The following is a 21,128-nucleotide window of genomic DNA, read 5'->3' on the forward strand; positions in this document are numbered from 1 at the left end:
AGCTAGCATCCATCAGGTGACATATCGTCCAACCCACTAGCAAATGAAAGCTAAACCCCCGGTTTCAGGTCTCTTCATTGAAATCAGCATCTTTTCGCAAACCGTGTTCTCAGGGAGAGGCATTCACTCTAGTCAAGGAAGAACGGGCGTATGTAATACCCAAAGCTTGTGGCTCTCACATCAAGAAGGGTATTTATTTTAGAATATCTGGCACGCTGCAAGTCATTACATGCACATGCAGTAGGCCGATACCCAGAACCCTTGGGCATTGTATATGCATCATGCCTCTTAAAGAGCATGGCTAAAGTCTAGCCCACGGTCAGTGTGCTTTGTATTTAGTGCCACACCAGGTAGATGTTGTCAGTTTGCCTTATCACCGCAAAGTGCTCAGCGCATATCAGTCGATATTGCAAATCTTGATTACAAGTGCTACATGGCTGCCCACAAACGGTTTCTCTTTCTGCTTGACTATTCTCTACGGTTGTATACTAATTGACCCTTTCACAATTGACCTCGGGAGAATTGACCTGCGGGAGAAATTACATAATTTAAAAGGTCAATTAGGACATATATGCAGGGGGAAACCCCCCGCAAACCCTCACCCAATCCAAAAACCCCGGCAGCCCCCCCACCCAATCCCCTTAAAATAACTAGAATAATCTTAAGGGCAATTGTGCAGAAGGTCAATTAGGACCACTATAATTAGGTCAATTAGGACAAAAGGTCAATTGTAAAAGGTCAATTTCGGTAATACCATTCTCTACATGTAATAATACTATATGTTTTCTACAGTGCAAAAATGCTAGCTCAGAAGCATGGCTCCTGAGGTCCCCTCAAGCGTGTCTCACTGCTATGCAGAAGAAGCAACATTTTTCATTTTTCCTTAGAGGTAGGCCTATTGATACCATTCCCAGGTCCTCAATGGACAAAGAGAATGATAATTCTGCCCATCAGTCAGGGACAGACTGCCTAGTTTGTGGGCACTAAACTAGCTTCTAATGGGTTATAAATCTTTCGTTTGCATTCTGGAGTCCACCCGGGTAAAGCCCAATGCAAAAAAGAGTAATGGGCGGTGGAACCCTGGCAGCCTCTATACTCACACGGGGGAGCAAGTGTGCCGGCGATGGGGACGCATGGGAAGGAAGGTGGTAGAGGAGGGCAGGGGCACCGCCCTCAGGAACAGGGGCTGCAGGTGGGAGCCCTTAAAAAAGGCACAGCCAGAGAGGGACCTGGCAGGAGAGTGGCCTCCTGATGGCGGCCTTCACAATGTCACGCATTTGGCATCAACATTTAGGCATAGACCCAAACCTTTTCCTGTGCCTGTAGCATGTCATTGTGCCAGGTGTGTGTAGTGTGCATCAACGTGACATGGTGAGGATGTTTTGCAAAGAGTCCCACCACATGAAAGTATGAAGTGGAGTTTTAGAGTGTGCATCAAGGAACACCTGCCTTAGTTCAAAAACATATCACCTGAGATGGAAGCATTGGTGCTTAGCTGTGTGCCAAAGTAACATGATAAAAAGTGGGATTGCACACCTTCCCCATGTAGGGGAATGACCACAAACCCTTGGTGTGGCCTCCTTTCTCCCCTGTGGGAATATAGCCTAAAATTGAGGCCATGCGCACATTAACTGCATGGGAGTGCAGCTGAAAATGTGAGTGCTCATCCCTTCTTTCCTGTTTGAGGGCAGCAAAAGTGTGGGACCCCGTTACAGATCCTGGGCAAAATGGTCATGTATCACTGTTATGTGTTAAACTGACGTAACGGACACACGCAATGTAGCATGTTTTCTATTTCAAGACGTTCAGCTGATCCATGCGAGCCTCAAGGTTTTCATGTCCCATCTCCACACCTGACAGGTTCACATCTAGCAAGCATATAGATTCCAATACCACACGGCTATGGTTCACGAGGTCAGTGGCCTCTCAATTGGCCCTAGCACACAATAAACATTCTGCATGAACGTCCACTGAGTCAGCGTGAACAAGCCCCGCTCATTGATGGATTGCGACCACAACAGCAGGGATGTACTAGGTTGTAATTCTTGCATTGATGGCAGGACATGAACAGTGTTGAATTCCACCGGGTCCGCAAGCACATTTTCAGATGCTGGTGTGGAAGTTGTGGCGTTCTTACAATCCTTACAAAGCATTGTTAGCACTGTATGTATAGCTGAAAAGCCTCAATGCTGGTCATCAGTTCCTTAACACATGTGTTCTGTACAATGGAAAATGGCATAATGTCTACCACAAACCTTTTCACCAGTTTGGATGGTTTTATTGCTAATCCCACCCATCCTCCAATGATTCAAAGAGACTAGGCTGGTACATACTCCTTGGTCCCTTGACCCTACTATGTCTAGGGGCACTGAGATATTGCTTGTCATGAGATCAACAAGTACATTCCCTTGTACAATGACACATTCCAGTGTGACAGTATGGGAAAGTTACTGTGTGTTGCTGTTTCTTGGTCCGTCTAGGGGCTACTGTGAAGGTTAGACACAATAGCGTGAATGGTGGCGTTTTATCTGTTTCTGCATGAGCAAGATACCCAAAACGGCCCTGGTCTTCCCAATTGAGAACATTGCCCGGCACAGAGTAAGGGTGGCCAGGTGCATCGGTTCATTCTGCACGCAAACGTGCTACGCATTGCAAAACAAGCATTGCTGTTGGCTGCTCAGTTGAAGGACTACACGTTAGATATGCACAGCAAAACAAGCATTGCTGTTGGCTGCTCAGCTGAAGGACTACACGTTAGATATGCATAGCAAAACAAGCATTGCTGTTGGCTGCTCAGCTGAAGGACTACACGTTAGATATGCATAGCAAAACAAGCATTGCTGTTGGCTGCTCAGCTGAAGGACTACAAGTTAGATATGCATAGCAAAACAAGCATTGCTGTTGGCTGCTCAGCTGAAGGACTACACGGTAGATATGCATAGCAAAACAAGCATTGCTGTTGGCTGCTCAGCTGAAGGACTACACGTTAGATATGCATAGCAAAACAAGCATTGCTGTTGGCTGCTCAGCTGAAGGACTACACGTTAGATATGCATAGCAAAACAAGCATTGCTGTTGGCTGCTCAGCTGAAGGACTACACGGTAGATATGCATAGCAAAACAAGCATTGCTATTGGCTGCTCAGCTGAAGCATAGTGAACACAGCAATTCATAAGTGCACTGTGAAATGGAAGCAGTGACTGTTAGGCAAAGCGAGTGCTGGTTCATAATGTATTGCGCCGATTCATCACAACTTGCTAAATGTTGCAAAGCGTGTGTAGACCTGTGAGCAATTTGGCTGTATTTTGACATTTTCAATTCCTGGGGTGCTTATGCTCGGGTAGGTGCTGCTTCACAGTGTTCTTGCTCCCCCATCCTGCATTGCTTTGGAGCACTGCTATAACACTGCAGGCGATGGGGTTGTCAACAGCGTCACCCTGTGCTCTCTTGTAAGGTGAGGATTCACTCAATGTCTTGGTCCTCGATTACTATTGCCAACATGAAAATCCAACTGCAGAGGAATAAAAGGGATGGAAGATGCATATAGCATGTATGCAATGAGACATTGTGCTAATATAAAATAGACAGTTGAACCCAACCCTGCATATGGCCTACTGCTAAACACTGCCTGTACAAGGTCTCACGCACATTGCTACAATATGGGAGGATGAGGAACTTTCTCACTTGCTCCAGAGTCTGATCTTGGGACAGGTTGCCTAATTCATGCACCCCAAATGACTGCAACAGCATGCGTTTCTGCAGTACTCCATGGACCATTTCCATGCCTTACTCTCCCCCACCCGCATTTCCTTATTTACACTAGATAATTCATGGGGCTTTTTGCCCCACCGACACACACTGACCCAAATGCTGAAACAAGCTGCATAGTGATGTTAAACATTCGGTAAAGCGCTTGCCTCAACATCTTCCATCAGGCAGTATTGCACAAAACACCAGACCGTAAATACGCTACGCAACAGAAAAAATGATATTTTAAAGAATGGGCCTGTCTGTTACCAATCTCTCTTTCTAGGAGCAAGAGAAAGCTATTGGTGGTTCATTGTTGACAGTGGGCTGATGAAAGAAACTGTACTCCAATGGGTGGTGGCAGCAGAGGTCGAAGCAGGTAGGAACTAAAGAGTACGAAGTTCCCCTACTTTTCAGGGAAATCTGCGATCGTTCTCTTATTTCATGTCACTTCCTGTGGATTGGAACCTACACTCTGCTGGTAACACTTCTGTGCCACATCTGACTGAGCTATCTCACTGTCGTGGATTGCTTCGGTTTATTTTAATAGCCTGCTTGAATATGACCGCCATTTTAGAGCTGCACAAACCCCTGCTCAGCATGTGGGGAGGATGAAATGATTATCACTAAATTGGGTAATAACAACACCTATTAGTACAGTGCTTAACAGAGCAGAGAATCAATGTGTTATAAGCAATCATTATTGTTTGAACATTTGTCGGTCACTCAGGGATTTCAATTTCAATGTTTCACCTTGTTTGGTGCCCCTTTATGAACACTTGTGCATGACTTCAAATAGTGTTTTAGGATCAGTCCAACCTTTAGGTCCCCTTGGCACTCTTTTATGCTATTTCTTGAAGTCCAAACAGGGTCCACCTGTTTGAAATAGCCTCAGGTGAATGCAAAGTAGTTCATGACTTTTGATAAAGGAAGAAGGCTCTCCTTCATCGTGGATCCATAGAAGGTGAGTTTGCCAACAGTGGGAACCGAGTGCTTCAAAATGGCAACCTTTTGAGGCTCTTGGAAGGTGGCTGGGACCTTTTGTTTGCGGTCTTCAATTATTGAACAAAATAAGCCGCCCAGTGTAGGTCTACCCCACAGCCAAAATGTGGCACTTTCGTGTCCATAGGCCATTGGGGTTGTAGCTCAATACAGTTCTTTCATACCCCTATGCCCCAAGGAGAGCCACATATTGCAACATGCATAGAGGTTTGCTCTTTTGCCCCACCCCTCCCCCACTGCACAAGTGACAGAGCACCGCAAAGAATGTACTTGAGTGGTATCAGACTCATTTGCCCAAAGATTATTCATGCCTGCACAAATTGGCACTCAGTTGTCACACAGTTCACCCATTCACACAACCAACTTGCAACTGTCGGCCTCTTGTGGAGCATGCGCCGCGATGAGATCGGCGGTTTGGCCATCAAATGCAGCACTTGCAAAATGCCCAAATGAATGTCAGCCCTTTCATAATTGGTGATCTGTCCCATGCAAGGCGACCTGCTTCCTAATGCCCTTTCCTAACACTGAACATACGTCTAACAATGTGCTTGCACTTTGCTGACACACAGAGGTCAAATGTCAAAAAGGAGCACGAACAGTCAGACATCCTGGACGGTTTGATCCAATAATATCATAGACAAGTAAACTGGACTGAACACTAAGGGCCTGATTCATGGGATGTTCTGCATTATGCAAAGTGACATTTCACTGGTGCAAAGTCACTTTGCGCTGCAAAAAATACACTTTGCACTGCTCCATGAATCAGGGTGTAAGGGGTAAAAATACATTTTGCATTACAAGCAACAATAATAGGTCAAATAAAGACATTTTAAAATAAAATAAATGTAATTACTTTGTACGAAAAAGTAAATTCTCTCCGAGTAAACGTATGGTAAAAATATGCGTTTGATTCATTATACGTTTACACAAGTATGGGGGTAAAACTCCTTGCACCTCTTTATTTTTACCTAGGACTTTTCATCCGTGAAGCTTTGGTAAAATGTACATCCTGCCAATCCCCCTTCACCATCCTTACCTGCTCCAAACAATACTACTCCTTTTCGTTTTGATCTATTTTGTGATTTTGTAATCTGCTTTATCAGTTTATAGCTCAATTATTTCCAAAGTTATTTTTACCTCCATTTTCAGTATTCTCCATTTCTGCTGTAATATATTTACCCGGTTATTTGTCTGCCACTGTAAAGTTTACTTTATTCAGACTCACGAGTCTGGCATACCATTCTATCGGTAATCAGCATTTACTTCACCCAATTGTGAAAACGCAATGTTCACAATTTTGTGGTACTGTACATTGGAGTGGAGGAGCAAACCTGAGTGTTGCACTGGAAAGTTGTGACAGTGATTCCCCACCACCAAGAAGCCTTTGTGACACCAGGTCATAATACAACTTGTGGAAAACCAACACGTACATCTACCGAAAGCAAGCAACTGCTTTCAATGGGATCGCGGCCTGGAACAGGCACCCATGGGATTGAAAGGCTGGTCAAAAAATGCAAATTCATGAAAAGGGGAGAATGTGGCGTGTCTAGCCACGACCAGTGGCGTTATGAAAAATGTGCATCCCACCTGAGAACCATGCAGAGGGTCCTCCCCCCCCCCCTCCTCCTAAGCTTGGCAACAAATATCAGGGGCCAACCCACACCCTGGACCACCAAACATTCGCAATGCGCATGATGATCAATCTGCTGCATGGACATGCCGTGCACTGCGTGAAAGATGTATGTGTTTTAAATCAAACCATAACTCTTTCACCTGGCATAGAAGCACGGCAGCTGTGCATGGCCCGAGACATCCAAATGTACCAGCCACCTCTGTGTGTGGCCAGTAATATGCACAGTAATGATGCCATAAGATAACATGTTCCTGGTTGCCCTGCCAATATATGCCAGTATCTCCATTTACAAACATACACCTGCTGGCTTTGCCCTGAATGCAAGTAAAAATCTCATGCCACAGGAAGAAAACATTTGATTGCTGGCTGCACAAATGCTTGCCCCAACCACCACGTAAGAACACTCTTCATATCGACTCTCTTAAAGGGAGTAAAAAAAGTCACACTTCAGTAAAAAGACATCTCCCTTCTAGCTCCACAAATGCTCATATGCACCCTGTACAAATACCCTTTATGCATATTGCGTCCTTTATTCCAATTAAACATGCAGTGCCACAGTAAGAACATTTTTCCTTACTTGGCTTCATGCATGCCTCCCACCACCCTGTAAGAACACGCATCATGTTGGCTTTGCCAGTAAAACATACAATGGCACAATAATGAAGCATGTCCTTGCTGGCTGTACAAATGTGCCCACCCCCATTTAAGCACATGCCCTCAATGTGAGTAAAAAATGCCATGCCACAGAAATAAAAGGTCGAGGCTGACTGCTGCATTGTGCTATAAACCTTCAACCCCAAACCATCCACCAAGTAATAACGCTCTGCAAGTTGGCTTTGCCCAAAAATGCAAGTAAAACATGTCATGCTCCAATGCCCCCTGCCTCAAACGCACACATTCATACTCATTCATCCACTAGTCACTCAACCATACAGCATCTCTCTCTCCATTATTAACACACTGTATGTGGAGGCCTGCCTGGAGAAAAGCATTGCCTCGTCTCCAGGCAGGCCTCCACATACTGCGCTCCATGAAACAGGGAGAGCTTCCTGTTTGCTGACAAGCTCAGTGAAGTTGGAGCACTTGCATATCGCGCCGCATCTGCTCACACCACTCAGCGCTGGCGATGGGGCTGGCTTTCGCCGGATCCGAGATCAGCGTCAGTGCTGGTGGGAGGGTGGGGGCGATAAAGTGCCCACAAGCAAACTGACTTCCGCTGGTGACCACTTGCAATGGGTCACAAGAGGAAGCTACTGTCCTCAGACCTGGTTTAATTATTTATTTGTGCAATATTTGTCGGATACATGGACCCAGATTATTTATTAATTTATGCAATGTTTGTCGGATACCTGTATCCGACAAACATTGCATAAATAAATATACAGGTATCCGACAAACATTGCTTGAATAAATAATCCGGGTCCATGTCCACACGATGCAGCCACCCAACTGCTTTCAGAGGGGAGCTGCTGGATCTGTGCCGGGTATGGTTCAAGTATAAGAAAACGTTGCTTATGGCGAACTGAGATCACCCTGTTTGAATAGTAACCAAGGAGCGTTTTTTTTTATATAATGGGATGCAAATTGTGCATTTTGAAGAATATTTACTCAGCAACACTGGTCAAATCTACTATCCGCGTAGTGAAGTAACCCATCGCCAGTGCCATGGAAGTGGTTTAAAGTGGAATTGATATATAGTTTGGAAAAGAAGCAGCATGAAAGAAATTGCGACGTTTTAAATTTATTTTGGACATTTCCTTTGATCGGAGGTCCAACTGCCAGCTCTGCCCCCCCTAACCCCTGCCTCCACGGGCATCGCCCCTCAAACTCTGCCCTCACCCCGGTCCTTGTGACATCCCCCACCAATTATTTTCCTTTTCCGCCACTGCCCACACTGTGAACACAGAAAGAAATCATTTCTTTCTGAAACTATATTGCGGCGGGCATTGACCATAGCCCACTATAGCCCTCGCCCCGACTCCTCCCGGGACATTTCATCTTCTAACCCATGCATTACTAGTTGAACAAATAAGGACTAGAACAAGTATACACCACTTAAAATGAAATGCAGTTAACTCCATGGGCTTCCAGCTTAAAGGCACTGCAATTCCCAGGATCTCCCCCGAAGTCAATGGTGTTCGTTTAGTAAACCTCAATAACCAGCCAACCTGAGTGGGCCAGAGGAGATTCAAGCATGTGGCTTTCAACTTCTCCAAGACTACAGCAGCAGCCTCCCACTAAACTGTCCCCAATCTTGCACATCCGTGGGTTTCGGCATTTTTTATCATGCCTCTGTTAATTCGTTGACTGATCATTTTTGGGAAGTACAAAGTGACTGGGGGTATACTTCTTTGCTGTAGATACATTTTAAAATACATTCATTTGTTTCCGATCAAAATGGTATGCACAAACGCTTTCCTAAAATATATTTATATGGGTTCTTATTAGTAATCTATCATAACCAGTTTGGCCTTCCCATAATGTTTTACCCACATCAAAAATCAGTCTTGATTGATCTGTAAATCACATGGGTAAACACGCTGAATCGCTTGTTTAAATGCCGCAAACGTATTTTATCATGTATACAACAATATTATTACATCCATGTGAAACTCCATTTGCAAAAGCATTTTTAACTCTCAGCTGTTTCATGTCGGGCGTAACAAGCCTAATGAATTGTGTCTGTTAGGTGTCAAGGAAACTAAACAGCAAATTCAATAATCTCAGATTGAATTTATGTTATTTTCACCATTTAACCCCCTGCAGGGTTCCTAATGTCTATTCCGATTTATATTAAATCAGGCACCAATACTAATGAACGGCAATAAGCGTTGCTGTCAGTAGATTCGTCTTCCATTAAGCACATTATCTATCCTCTTCCTGAGCTGTGAATGAGTAAACATTCGTTTTGTTAAACCATGCACAAAAGACCGGGTGAACATCATGTTTAATTACAACCCTTAAGCCGTTTGCTTTTTTTTCTTCCTACCTTTAATTCTTTTGCAGGGATCCAAGAAAGGTTCTCCACTTGAGATGTACACATCGGAGTCGTGGGGCATGTCCTTTGGTTCCAGCGCTTCAGTGCCGTCTTCCAGGAACACACGTCTGGCGGCCATGTTTAAATTCAACTTCACAGTGCACTGCAGAAGCAGCTAAAATGGGAACATCGGGCAAGAGATCACAGACCCAAAGGAACCATGCACGTTTTAGGAGACACACACATCTGATGTCCAGGAACTTGTACCATATATATTAGTGTTTCATTTGCTGAAATAGTTATCAATATAGATGTTAACGTCTTGTGCTGCAGTGCCACAGAACCGTTGCTCTGGTTCAAGTGCAATTAGCAATAGTGCAGAAAATATAGGATCAGATTTACCAAAAAGCGTTTTACAACGGCACAATCCCATTGAAAAATGCTTTGTGAATCAGCTCCATAGTCTTTCAATGTATTTTTCCACCAGCGCAAAGGTTGCCTTACTTCTACCAACAGTGCAAAATGTTCCTGATACAAAAATGCATTGAAAGAATGTTTTTTGCACTAAGCCAATTTTTGCTGTAGAACTAATTGCACTTGAATTGAATGAATTGTTATATTTTATGCTGTCCGTTTTTTTTTTTCCAAAAGTTTGTAATAAACTAAATTAAATATATAAAAAAAAGAATAATTGCACTTGCACAATGAAAGTTGCTGAAATTTCGGACCTAGCCTTTTGTTGGGGTCCAGCTAGACTTTCCTTTTGACCTAAATGATTTATGAAAACTATCATGCAAAAAATGTGCGTTAAATGGTTACCATGCGCATTGTAGATGCAGCCACTCTGACCGGCGCGCTGATCGTTCCATTCTTGTACGCGCGCACTCGAATCACCCACGGTTGCCGTTTAAAGACTGGCGGCACTGGCAGACACTTCTGGTACGCTTCTGAATAATAGCTGTCCAAAGAAAAATGATTTCATAAAGACGAGATCATAGTTAAGACCTGTTTTTGCAATTTGTTAAACATACGTATTATATGAATCAGACACAAGCATGATGGTGACACTTGGCAAATCATTTTTGCGGCCTCAAATCCATTTACGACAGTGAAAATGTGCAAATTGCACGTGCAAACAGACTTGGCCTCTCCGAAAGACATGTTATGAATAGAAATACAATGATTTAAAACATATATGCGTGGGCAATAATTCAAGACAATGGACACGTATGAACTTGTAGGCTGATACAGAGTGCTTTTATATGTTAGGTTATGGTACAGGGTTTCATACTGCAGCAGGTCACCACGGTAGCAGTCTGAGAGCATCTGGCTTGCCTGAAAGTTGGCATATTGTGTGCCACCACGTGGGGTGTCCAGAACTCAGTCTGTGGAAGGAAAGGAGTCAGGAGAAGATCAGAGGATGGGAAAGTGGATGCAAGATCACTTCTAACGGGAGTTGGCGGTGTGGTAGAGAAGAGGAATGCTTGTGTTCGCTTCAGTGCATGTGGATCCATTAAGGTGCAGCATCATTCTGGATTGCAGTAGGGAGGTATATTCAAAGCATACCTGGAATTATGCATGTCATAGGAGGAAGCATCAAAGATCAATAAGTAGCTTGCACTATGGGCTCAAGAACTGCACAAGCAACCAAGTTGAATTGTGTTGGCTTTTCAACCATACATTAGCTTGCCATCATTCCACAAGCCAAACTCCCAGATAGTAATTTCTGAACTGCTAGGACAAGGGTGGACAATGACCTTAAAATAGAATCAATGGTTGAAAAACTAATCAAATTAGGCCTGTATAGAATGGGCACGGATAGAGGGTGGATGCAAGAAGTCAGAATCTCAATGAGTACACTATCTGCTACTATTGATGCAATGTGTTTGGTTTTTGTAAAACTTTGTTCCTGAAGATGGTCCATGGGACCGAAATGCATTGAACACCATGAACATGCTTGTGTACAAAGGAACAAAAGCTTCATATTTTTAAAATACAAACTGAAAAAACTGAAGGAAATTTTGTACAACAAAAATGTTTGAAACTTAACACTGAGTAACGATGAGAAATGAATAGAAAATTATATGAAATGATAAGTAATTTATAACACGGCTGTACACAAGTGTCTCTAGGCACGAAATTAATGAAAAGTAATTACATGTGATAGATTCACTTGATGTCCTTCCAAACGTCTGGGTAATTCCAACCCAGACAAAACTCTTCTATATATCATCAACGCTTTAATGCAAATTGGGACATCTGGCAACAAGAGTAGAACATATTTTCTTTAGCAATAAAACCATAATATTCTAATAAAAAAAAAGAGAAATATAGCTGTGCCCACTCAAACAGAATTATCCATTAGTCTTGTTATGATGTCATTGTCTGGGATGTAACTTCCTCTGACATTTGAGGTTGTTGTCTTGGCTAATTTACTCCCCCGTATTAAACACCTCCCACACGCGTAGGTGTAACCGGTTTATAGGTTTTTTTTTTTATATTCCTTTTTCAAGAGGGCCACCATTCCATTCTGTCATTGAACACATTTTGAAAATATAAGCCTAAAACATGAATTCTTTATTTCTGTTTTACATCAGTGTAGGTATGTTCGCCTTTCAACCTGAATGCTTAATCCTAGTTATACGGGTTTACTGTACTAGAAAATGAAACGATGTTGCTTAATGCAAAGATTATAATGTAGTCTTTATCCTGGCGACAAGTAAAACATTATTTAAATTGTATGTTCTTGATATGAAGAAAAAAACACACATGTTGCAAAAACGAATAAAAATGAGATCACACACATTTGAAGGTTCATGACCATACCTCTCAGGACCCATCCTGTAAACGTCAAAGTTTATAGAAGAGAGCGGAGCCCTTGTCAACTTGCTGGATAGGTGCACACTCTGCATGTGCAATAAGCTTCATAGAAATAGAACACCACAGCACAAAGCCAAATGCAGTATCAGCAGACACCTCTGGATACCATGGTTGCAAATTACTGAGGCAAACCGAGCCTTTCTTTCACCCTTAGGATATAATCCGTCCTGTCACCAATCACATAACATCAACCGCAAATGATCGATTATTAGGCAATATATGCCTTACAGGGAAGACTTGGAGTTTTCTTTTCCAAATAATCCGCACAAAAAAAAAAAAAAAAAAAAAGAGTCTGCATTTCTGAAGCATTTTCCATCAGTGTGTGAAAACATAATACATTTTATAGAAACAATTGAAAAGAGGTGCTTTTGTACCTCTACAGGTGCTGTAGTGAGGTACTCAACCAAAGTGAGTTCATTAGAAAAAAGATGCCCATGCCCTCCTGTATTAAGAAAACTAACCAATATGTTGTCAAAGAAATTGACTTGTTTTGATCCACACCCTTCTGACTGTTCTAGAGAGTTCCTTACATTACTGAGCGAACAATGATCGGGACTTGTTCATGAGCCCAGACTCATTTAAAGGCCAGTGATATGAACAATTGTCTTCAACACAAACATATGTGCACATAAATGGTGAATAATGATAATTGTGTTTTCTTTTTGATTGTACTATTCTTTTGATTGCTTCTTAAACGAGTAGTTATTTTTGTTATTAAATTAGTTATGTCCCTAATTCAAGTGTTAACAAACTTTTATTGATTCCCCATAATAATACTTCCACAATGTTTCAAGCAATTTCAATGTGCACTGGAGGACGGGGAACACCATTAATTCTAACAACAGTTATGTTAGCAAATAGAAGGGAAACCTGTATTTGTAAAAATAAAACCAATTTACTCCATACAAAATTCACTTCAATTTTTCAAAAATTCATTAGTCTCCATATATTAGCTGGACTGAAAATTAATGAGATACACATATGTTACAACCACCATGATGGTGTGCTGAAAACATTCACTTTCCAAACGTTAAAAAATATTAAAATCACAAAACAGTACAAAAATGTACAAATATTCACATCTTCTTTGTGTAAAAATCACTTTGACGTGTTTCTGTCCTGTAGCATTATTCAAGGGCATGCTTCATGAGGTTAGTGACAACCCAGACTGTTTAACAATTCATTTATCACTAATTGAAACATCATAGTGTCTTAGAGCAACCTGTATATTTTATTTCTTTTAGATCTACAGAGAAACATCCATTACTAATTACCCACATGGTTTCCCTTCTAACAAGCAATTCAAGCCCTTTTTAGCTGTGTAATCAAAAAAATGTAAACAAGTTTATGACAAAATGCCTGATAATCAATACTTAAGACGTTTTTGAAAATATTACCAAACAAAACTAAATATTACCTAATGATTTTGGGTTCAAACAACAAGTCTCAAGTGATAGTGCTGAGAATAATAAGAGTATAATAGATTGAGTAATGTTGACGAGGACCACTGTCACACACTTCAAAACGTATTGAAATAATCAAAATATACACAATACTTTCTGCAATTCAAACACTGACAATACATACAAAAATCCATTAAATACAAAAGCATCAAATATCTGTTCATTAATGTCATGGTGTACAATGTAATGCATGTGCTAAAACATTTCACGTTGCTTTTTAGGATTTTCATTAGTCTCCCCTTGGCTGTCTTGATGCTACTTCAAAAACTTGAAATTGTAACTGTGCAATTGTGTTGATATTGGCAGGAATGTCTTAAAATTAAAGATGTAGTATTGAATTGTCAGATGTTGTTTGTTTGATGATTCCTGTCATCACTTTCCTTGTGGTTTCATCTATATACACCAATCAACACAGACAACTTAATTTCTTTCTTTTAGCACCATAGTGAAAGGCATTGCACTTTTTGACAACCATTCAATGCTGGCATGCACCAAACTTCTTTGTTGAAGCAGAATAGTTCAATCATAGTATAGGCTTTTTGTCACTAAAATATTTTTTAACAGAACGTTACCCATGTAGTACTCACCTACAACAAGAACAGCGTGAGGCATGTATGTTTGGTTTGCTAAAGTTGCCAATCATTCTTTAAGTGTTGATTATCACGCAATTCTAAAAATGTGTTTACAGTATTGTTGACCCATCTTGACTGAGATCCCAGAGATGTCTGTTTTTTTATAATGTAATATTTGTAAAACTGATCAGCAGTTTAGTTAAGGCAGTGGAAGTGGCAGATGGGGATGTTTTTCATAAGCAGACCTTTTTGAGATCGATAAAATATTTTGCATAAGACAGATCAGTGTGGAATTTCTTTGCACTACTGGGGAATACATTTAGCCAACAGGGTTGTGTGTGTTGACATTAATTATCTTTTGATTAGCCACCTGAGGAAGAGCACATGTTGCTCCGAAACAGTGTGACAAAAATGATCCATGGATAAAGGTTTACTGTTGTCAGAGATAGCCACAAGAATCCATGTAGGAAGTGTCAATGTGTTTATTCTTTAATTTCTCAATGACTGTTTCCGAAACAATGTGAGAGATCACACTATGACCATCCCTGCTTTTCTCTTCAACCTCCATATGTGCTCCTTCCACCCTAGCCAAGCTTCCCTACTCCCTGATACAATCTCCCAGGTGTTCAACTAGTGATCCTTACTGCCTTATCTAATTATCTATTTGTCTTATTGATATTGATATTTAATTTGTATCGCGCTCGTACACAAGTGTTTCAGAGCACGAATCTGTCTAATTGGCCAAATGTTCTCTCCTTGCACCCATCTCCACACACACTCTTACATGCTCCACGCTCTTTAATCTCCTACACTCATACTATACACACCTCACCCACACCAACACACCACACTACACTACCTGATCCAAATTGGTACCACTCTCTCTCTCACATGCAGCACCTTACCTGCACTCACTCCCAAACACTGCAACAGTTTCTCTGGCACTATCCACTCTGCACCACCTCGTCTTTCAATCCTCCATCTCCACTCTTGACCTCACACGAAAACCCTTCAATTTGGTCTGACCTATCTGGATTTTTATAGTCCAGCAGACCCTTGCTATTTTGCCCCAAGGCTCCCAATGTCTTTAATGATCACTTAGTTTGCACACCCGATTGCCATCTAGCTTTAACTTTAACCCCAGGATTTGGGACTGAGCAACAGAAAGATTTAAAAGGTCCTCTTGGCCCACACTTTTGGGTCTCTGTCATGGGGAGACAAAGGGAACTGGATATGGCAGGGGAAATGTGCACAATGAGAAGATACACTTCAAACAACATGTGCTCAGGAATTAAGATATATGTACACTAACACCCAGAATGGGCAAGTAGAATGGGATATGAATAAAAATATATGAAAAGGGTTGTGAATTTAGTACTTCAGAGTTCCTTATGATTAAAAGGAAAGTCAGCAAGCTCCTCTCCCACAATTGCTGTTACAGGTACTGTCAGCACTAAGCCCACATAGAGGGAAAGCAATGACAGGTCCTATGAACTGACACCCTTGATGGCATTATTTAAGGTATCTTAAAGAGAATACTCATACAGATCAGAAACACCACATGGAATGTCAGCATAGCCCACAACCCCTGCTGATCAAACAGGTACCAAGAAAGGCTGTAACAGGAAAGGGAGGACAACTTAATACATAAGACATCTGGCGGGGGACAAGTTGGAATCGTGCTTACAGGATAGGGAGGAAAATAAAGGCATTCACACAGGACCTGAACACAACAGCACACCACATCTAACAATCAATAGGGAACTAAGAGAGTAGTGCAAAGAAAAACCAGCGCAGACTCCAAGGGGAAGTCAAGGAACAAGTGGTGGGAAAATTAAATTACAAACCCAACACCTCCCCAACCCAAACAAGGGAAGGGAAAGAAAAGGGTAAACATTAGGAATTCTCTCAGTAAGAAGTGTTGAAAGAATAAAATATAACTGCAGAACAGAACAAGGTCGAGAAATATAGAGCACAGACAGGAAAAGAAAGAACTGGAAAGTGCTGACTGAAAACAGAAACCAGGAAGCAGAAAATACTAAATGGCACACTAAATTCGAAATCCAGCAACAAGAAACAAGAAACTGAGTACTAGAAACTAAGACTAAAGAACTAGGAACAATGGACTGGCCACAACAGGAACAATGAAACAATAACCAGTGCTGGACTGAAGCAAAATGAGGCTGGCTAATGATCACATGCCTTAGGTGTGCAGTTTGCTAGCAGCTTCCAGCCACAGGTGATCCTCATTTTTCAGCCAAGATCTGCATGCATGGGTGGAGTGGAAGCAGTGGGCAAAGCATTCTGGGAAGCATAGTCTTTTGAATAAAAAAAAACATACTGTTTGCCTAAAACCCGGAACGGATGTGCAAGGGAAGCAAAATGGAAAATAGGTTTTAGAGATCCCAATTCACCACAGCACTGTCTCTGAAGGTTCAGCGGGAAATTCCAATAGGAAACAGTCACCTAATCTGGTCTCAAAGTGGCAGGAATGAGAGCTAAGAGGGTCGAATTGTGACAGCCTGTCAGGATTGCTCCTGTCACTTGAGCAAACAGTTTTTTCTTGCTGCTTTGGTGTCCATACAAACACAAGAAACCTGACAAGAAAAGAAGGCTCATAGGCATTGCTAAGGGATTAGGGTTAATGTTATGCATGCTCAAGTTTTCTGGGGAGTCGAGGACTTTGGGTCCCGCTCAACTTTTTCATGGCACCTCTGGATAGGTCAGGCTCTGTTAATGCCCTGAAAGGCTGCCTAGCCCAAGTTGAGAGGAGTCACTGCTCCTTTCTGACAGGGTCTGGACCTTGACCCTGTCGCACAGTGCAGGAACTAGAGAAAGTACACATTTAAGCATAAAACAGCTATCCATTTGTCAAAACAATAAATCTACAGATGTTTCTTACACAATTACAAAAGGTAAAAACCAAAAAGGTACAAATAACATAAAATATACATTATTTACCACTTAAAGAATACACATTCACATTGAATGCAACTGTGCACGTTATGGTCCTGTTCATAACGCATGCTCAGAAATCAGTCATGCTGTTCATTTATCACTTGCTACCACTAATTCTTGCTTGACGGAATACAGTTCAACAAGTAGTAGATTATTTTCCCATTCTTCACTTGCCTACTTTTCCCAGTTGATTGGGCTGGATCAGAAAGTGAATACAGTCCAAGTGTTAAACTGAACGGGTAAATGTTTCATGTTAGATGTGAAATGGAAAGCAATTGTAAAGTATTTAACAAAATGACCACTTTGTGGGAGCCTAAAAACCTGGTGACTTATCTATATCCCTTCCAAACACACAAGGCCACTGTGTTAGGTCACGTTTTCTCAGGGTGGTAATTGCAGTGTCTACGTGGAGCACAGGAACAGGAACCAGAGATGAACACTGTGTGAAAACCAGGTAATAGATATGAAAACAACAATGAGACATGGCCCTTTATGATCATCCCCTTCTCCTTCATTTGTGACCTAGGGCAGGTCCCAAGGCCTGCTGGGGTTGCAGGAGGATGTGAGCCATACAATTCTATCTCTCAGAGGTCACTCCTGCACCAATGGGGAGCCCACCACAGGTGTATGATGGAAAAAACACAAGAATTCTGCATCAATACAGTCATGAAATTGTTGGCATTCAACAACAATCAGCATGCATCAGGCCGCAACTCAAAGACACAGCAGGAAATGTAGAGGACCTTTCCAATTACAGACCAATCTCCAACATCCTGCATCCAGCTAAAGCGCTTGAAACATACATATACAAAACAACCCAATAATTCATGGAAGAACACTGTCTACTAGACCAGGCACAATTTGGTTTCAGACCAATGAAAGAAACGGAATCAGCACTCCTCTCAATATGGGATGACCTAAAAGCAAACGCAGACTCAGACAACAGTACTGCCTTGATACTTCTTGACCTCTCTGCGGAATTCAACACAGTTAACCACAACATCCTCATCACGAAATTGGAAGGACTGGGAATAACAGACAGTACCCTACTGTGGATCAAATCCTTTCTTACAAACTGAACAGAGACCATATGGATGAAACCTTTCAAATCCAACCCAAGAGAATCCACATGAGGAGTACCACAAGGATCATCCTTCTCCTCACTATTATTCAACATCTACCTGTCTCAACTAATCAAGATCATCAAAAGATAGAGCCTCACTTGCTACAACTAGGCTGACGACAAACAAATAGTCTTCAAAATACAAGACACTCAAGAAGAAAACACAACGTTGGAGAAGTGCCTTTGTGATTTATTCAATTGGATGAACTCTTCCTCAAACTCAACCCAAGCAAAACAGAAATAATGATGATCACAAAAAACAGTGGCGATAACCACTACATCCCTTGGCCCAGGGAATTCGGTACAACCCCATCCCCATTGTTGACTATAAAAAATCTAGGGGTCCTGATGGACAACAAACTTACCCTAGAGCCACAAGTAAACACTCTAATCAGGAAATGCTTCTTCCTCTGGTGAGTGACAAAAAGGATCCTATCATTCCTGTCATTCGCCAACAAAACACCATCAACGAGCACCCTGCTTGCTAATTGTAATCCCCACTTGGAGGATAGTGCCTGGAGCAGTCTTTGGCTGGTCAGGGGCAATAGTCCCTGAGGTAAGGGGTATGATGACCTTCTCACATGGTCAGGGATTTCACACCCATCCCTTACTCACTGTGCTCCAAGGGATATGGTGCCTTTGCCATCAACAGGAGCGGCAGAATCTGCCCTAATTCAAGCAAAAGAGTCAGCACAGCTCTGTTCTAGCAAGTGTGGCAGCTTTGGTCAAGGGCACCAATGGCCTCCCACTCCAGCAAGTTTTCTCCACACAGTGCTGCACCTCACCTTCAGCCGCCGCTCTGGGCCACTGGCAACCTCAATGCTCAAGATCTCCTTAGTCATTCCTTGGATCTGTGCATCTTCTACAAGCATGGTTTTCTTCTGACTCTCTCCTACTCCAGTCTTCAGCATATCAATGTCCCATCTCCCGCTACACCCACCCAATCCCTTTTGAAAATAGGTTGTTATATAGGCCTCCTCAAACACTTGTTGATGAGTCGTGATTGTTGCTTGGCATCTATCACTTTACCCTTGTCTGGGCTCATGTGAGTAGTAGGACTCTGGATTGGTGGCTGGCTGCCATGTTTGGGTAAGGAAGAGGTCCTGCCCGTCAACTATTCCTGTTTTCTTAGGTGAAGTCTTCTGAAGCTCAGTTCGCCAAGTGGTCTCTGCGTTTGTGGGTTGTTCTCACTCTCCCTTCCTTGACTTTGGCTCACAGATATCCTGGGGTGCTTGTGTAGGTCAATGTGTGTGACCGTCATGATTGAATTCCCACCCTCCTTCATCCTGTGGGGAACGATATAACAGTTGCAGTACAACAAGTAATTTGTTACTGTTTCTATGGTTCTTGCCCAGGTGGTGTCTTCAGGGGTGCACACCAATGCTAGCATCTGGGATAAGGGGATCCAGTTTAACTCCAGAGTGGATCATAACTCTACCCATGCCAAGACCCATGGATCGGTGGCAGGGCGATACAGATCTCTATAGCTGTAGGTAGACACTATGGAGGGGTGTACACAAATCGTATTGCACATATCCTCCAACTCAGAGGCAATATCACTTTGGTCAGGGCACAGCCACAGAGATGAAAAGAGTCTGTTGCCCCTACCCTGCCTATCGGTAGAACACAACTCTGGCTGAATTGCCCAGATAGGTCGCTTTCCTGGGTGATAGAGTGCCCTACGGGTCCAATGATGAGATCATACATCAAACTTCTTCGCACCGCGCAGCCTGTTGATTCCACCTGTGACTTGACAGCATTCCGTACACCTAGTCGGTTTCTCTGGAATTCAGTAAAAATCCTCTCTCCTACTTCTAATATTACTTAATCTGCCATTATTGCCAAACTCCTGTTGCACCATATTTAGTAATCAATGCACTGATTAAAATATAAATGCAACACTTAAGTCCTCTCCAAAAGTAAAATTGTGGATTTTCAGCTTGTGCTGAAATCCAATGGCACGTTGATTTCTGATTAAAGCACTGCTTGAAGTTAAAAGGTCTAATGTAATTAATAATTTACGGGTTTTTGAACAAGACTCACACAGAGATACAATAATGGAGGTGTGTGTTAATATGATATGATGTGGCATTTATAATGCGCCTGTACACAAGTGTTTCTAGGCGCAACAAGAGAAGGAGGGGGGAACAAGAGAGGACAAAATAACAATGTTACTAGGCCTTGTGTCATTCAGTTTGCGCAATTGCGGGGAAGAGGGAGGGGGAGAAGTACCAGAGGGGAAGGCGGAAGGGCAGTTAACTCACAAGAGCAGCCAGCGGGTGGCTCATAAGTGCAGAGAGAAGGGACTGTAGGGTTGCAGATACGGACCCTTAAGTACTGAGGAGCCCAGAGGCAGTGTGAGGGTAACTGGACATGCAGGAGCCTCGGCCCGAGTTCAGAGGGTGACCAGGTGACCAGTGCGCGGAGCAGTCAGGTACATCAGCAGGGGAGAGGAAGTGAGAAAGCGGCAGCGAAAAGGAAGTTCTTGAGTTGCTTCCAGAACCAGAGGTGGTTCTTCTCAAGTTTGAGAGAGGCAGGGAGGCTGTTCCAGATGGAGGCCCCAGCCGAGGAGACAGGTCTGACCCCAACTCTGTTTCATCATCATCATCATATAAGCTTTATTAGGTCATTGAGCCCTCAAAGCACATATCAAACATTAAGCACAGCATTTCAAAATGATTAAAGTCATGCATAATGTTTGTCAAATAAATACATTATAGAATTACTGCTAAAATAGATTAAAAAGAACATTTAAATGTCTCTAGAGGTTGGT

The 21,128-nt window shown here is 42.4% G+C and overlaps 1 protein-coding gene across 2 annotated transcripts in view; it reads right to left on the reverse strand.

Annotated features, from left to right (window-relative positions):
- Positions 1-21,128, reverse strand: part of DCDC1 (doublecortin domain containing 1) — a 218,562-nt gene that overhangs the window by 90,740 nt on the left and 106,694 nt on the right. For both annotated transcript variants that reach the window (XM_069623541.1, XM_069623540.1), the window contains exons 4-5: positions 10,179-10,317; positions 9,372-9,534 (exon numbers count right to left, since the gene is read on the reverse strand). In XM_069623541.1, the coding sequence (XP_069479642.1) occupies positions 9,372-9,534; positions 10,179-10,317 (302 nt within the window). The remainder of the gene's footprint in view (positions 1-9,371; positions 9,535-10,178; positions 10,318-21,128) is intronic.

This window comes from Ambystoma mexicanum, chromosome 11 (genome assembly GCF_040938575.1).
Source record: "Ambystoma mexicanum isolate Mex_15411 chromosome 11, UKY_AmexF1_1, whole genome shotgun sequence".
NCBI classification, from domain to species: Eukaryota; Metazoa; Chordata; class Amphibia; order Caudata; family Ambystomatidae; genus Ambystoma; species Ambystoma mexicanum.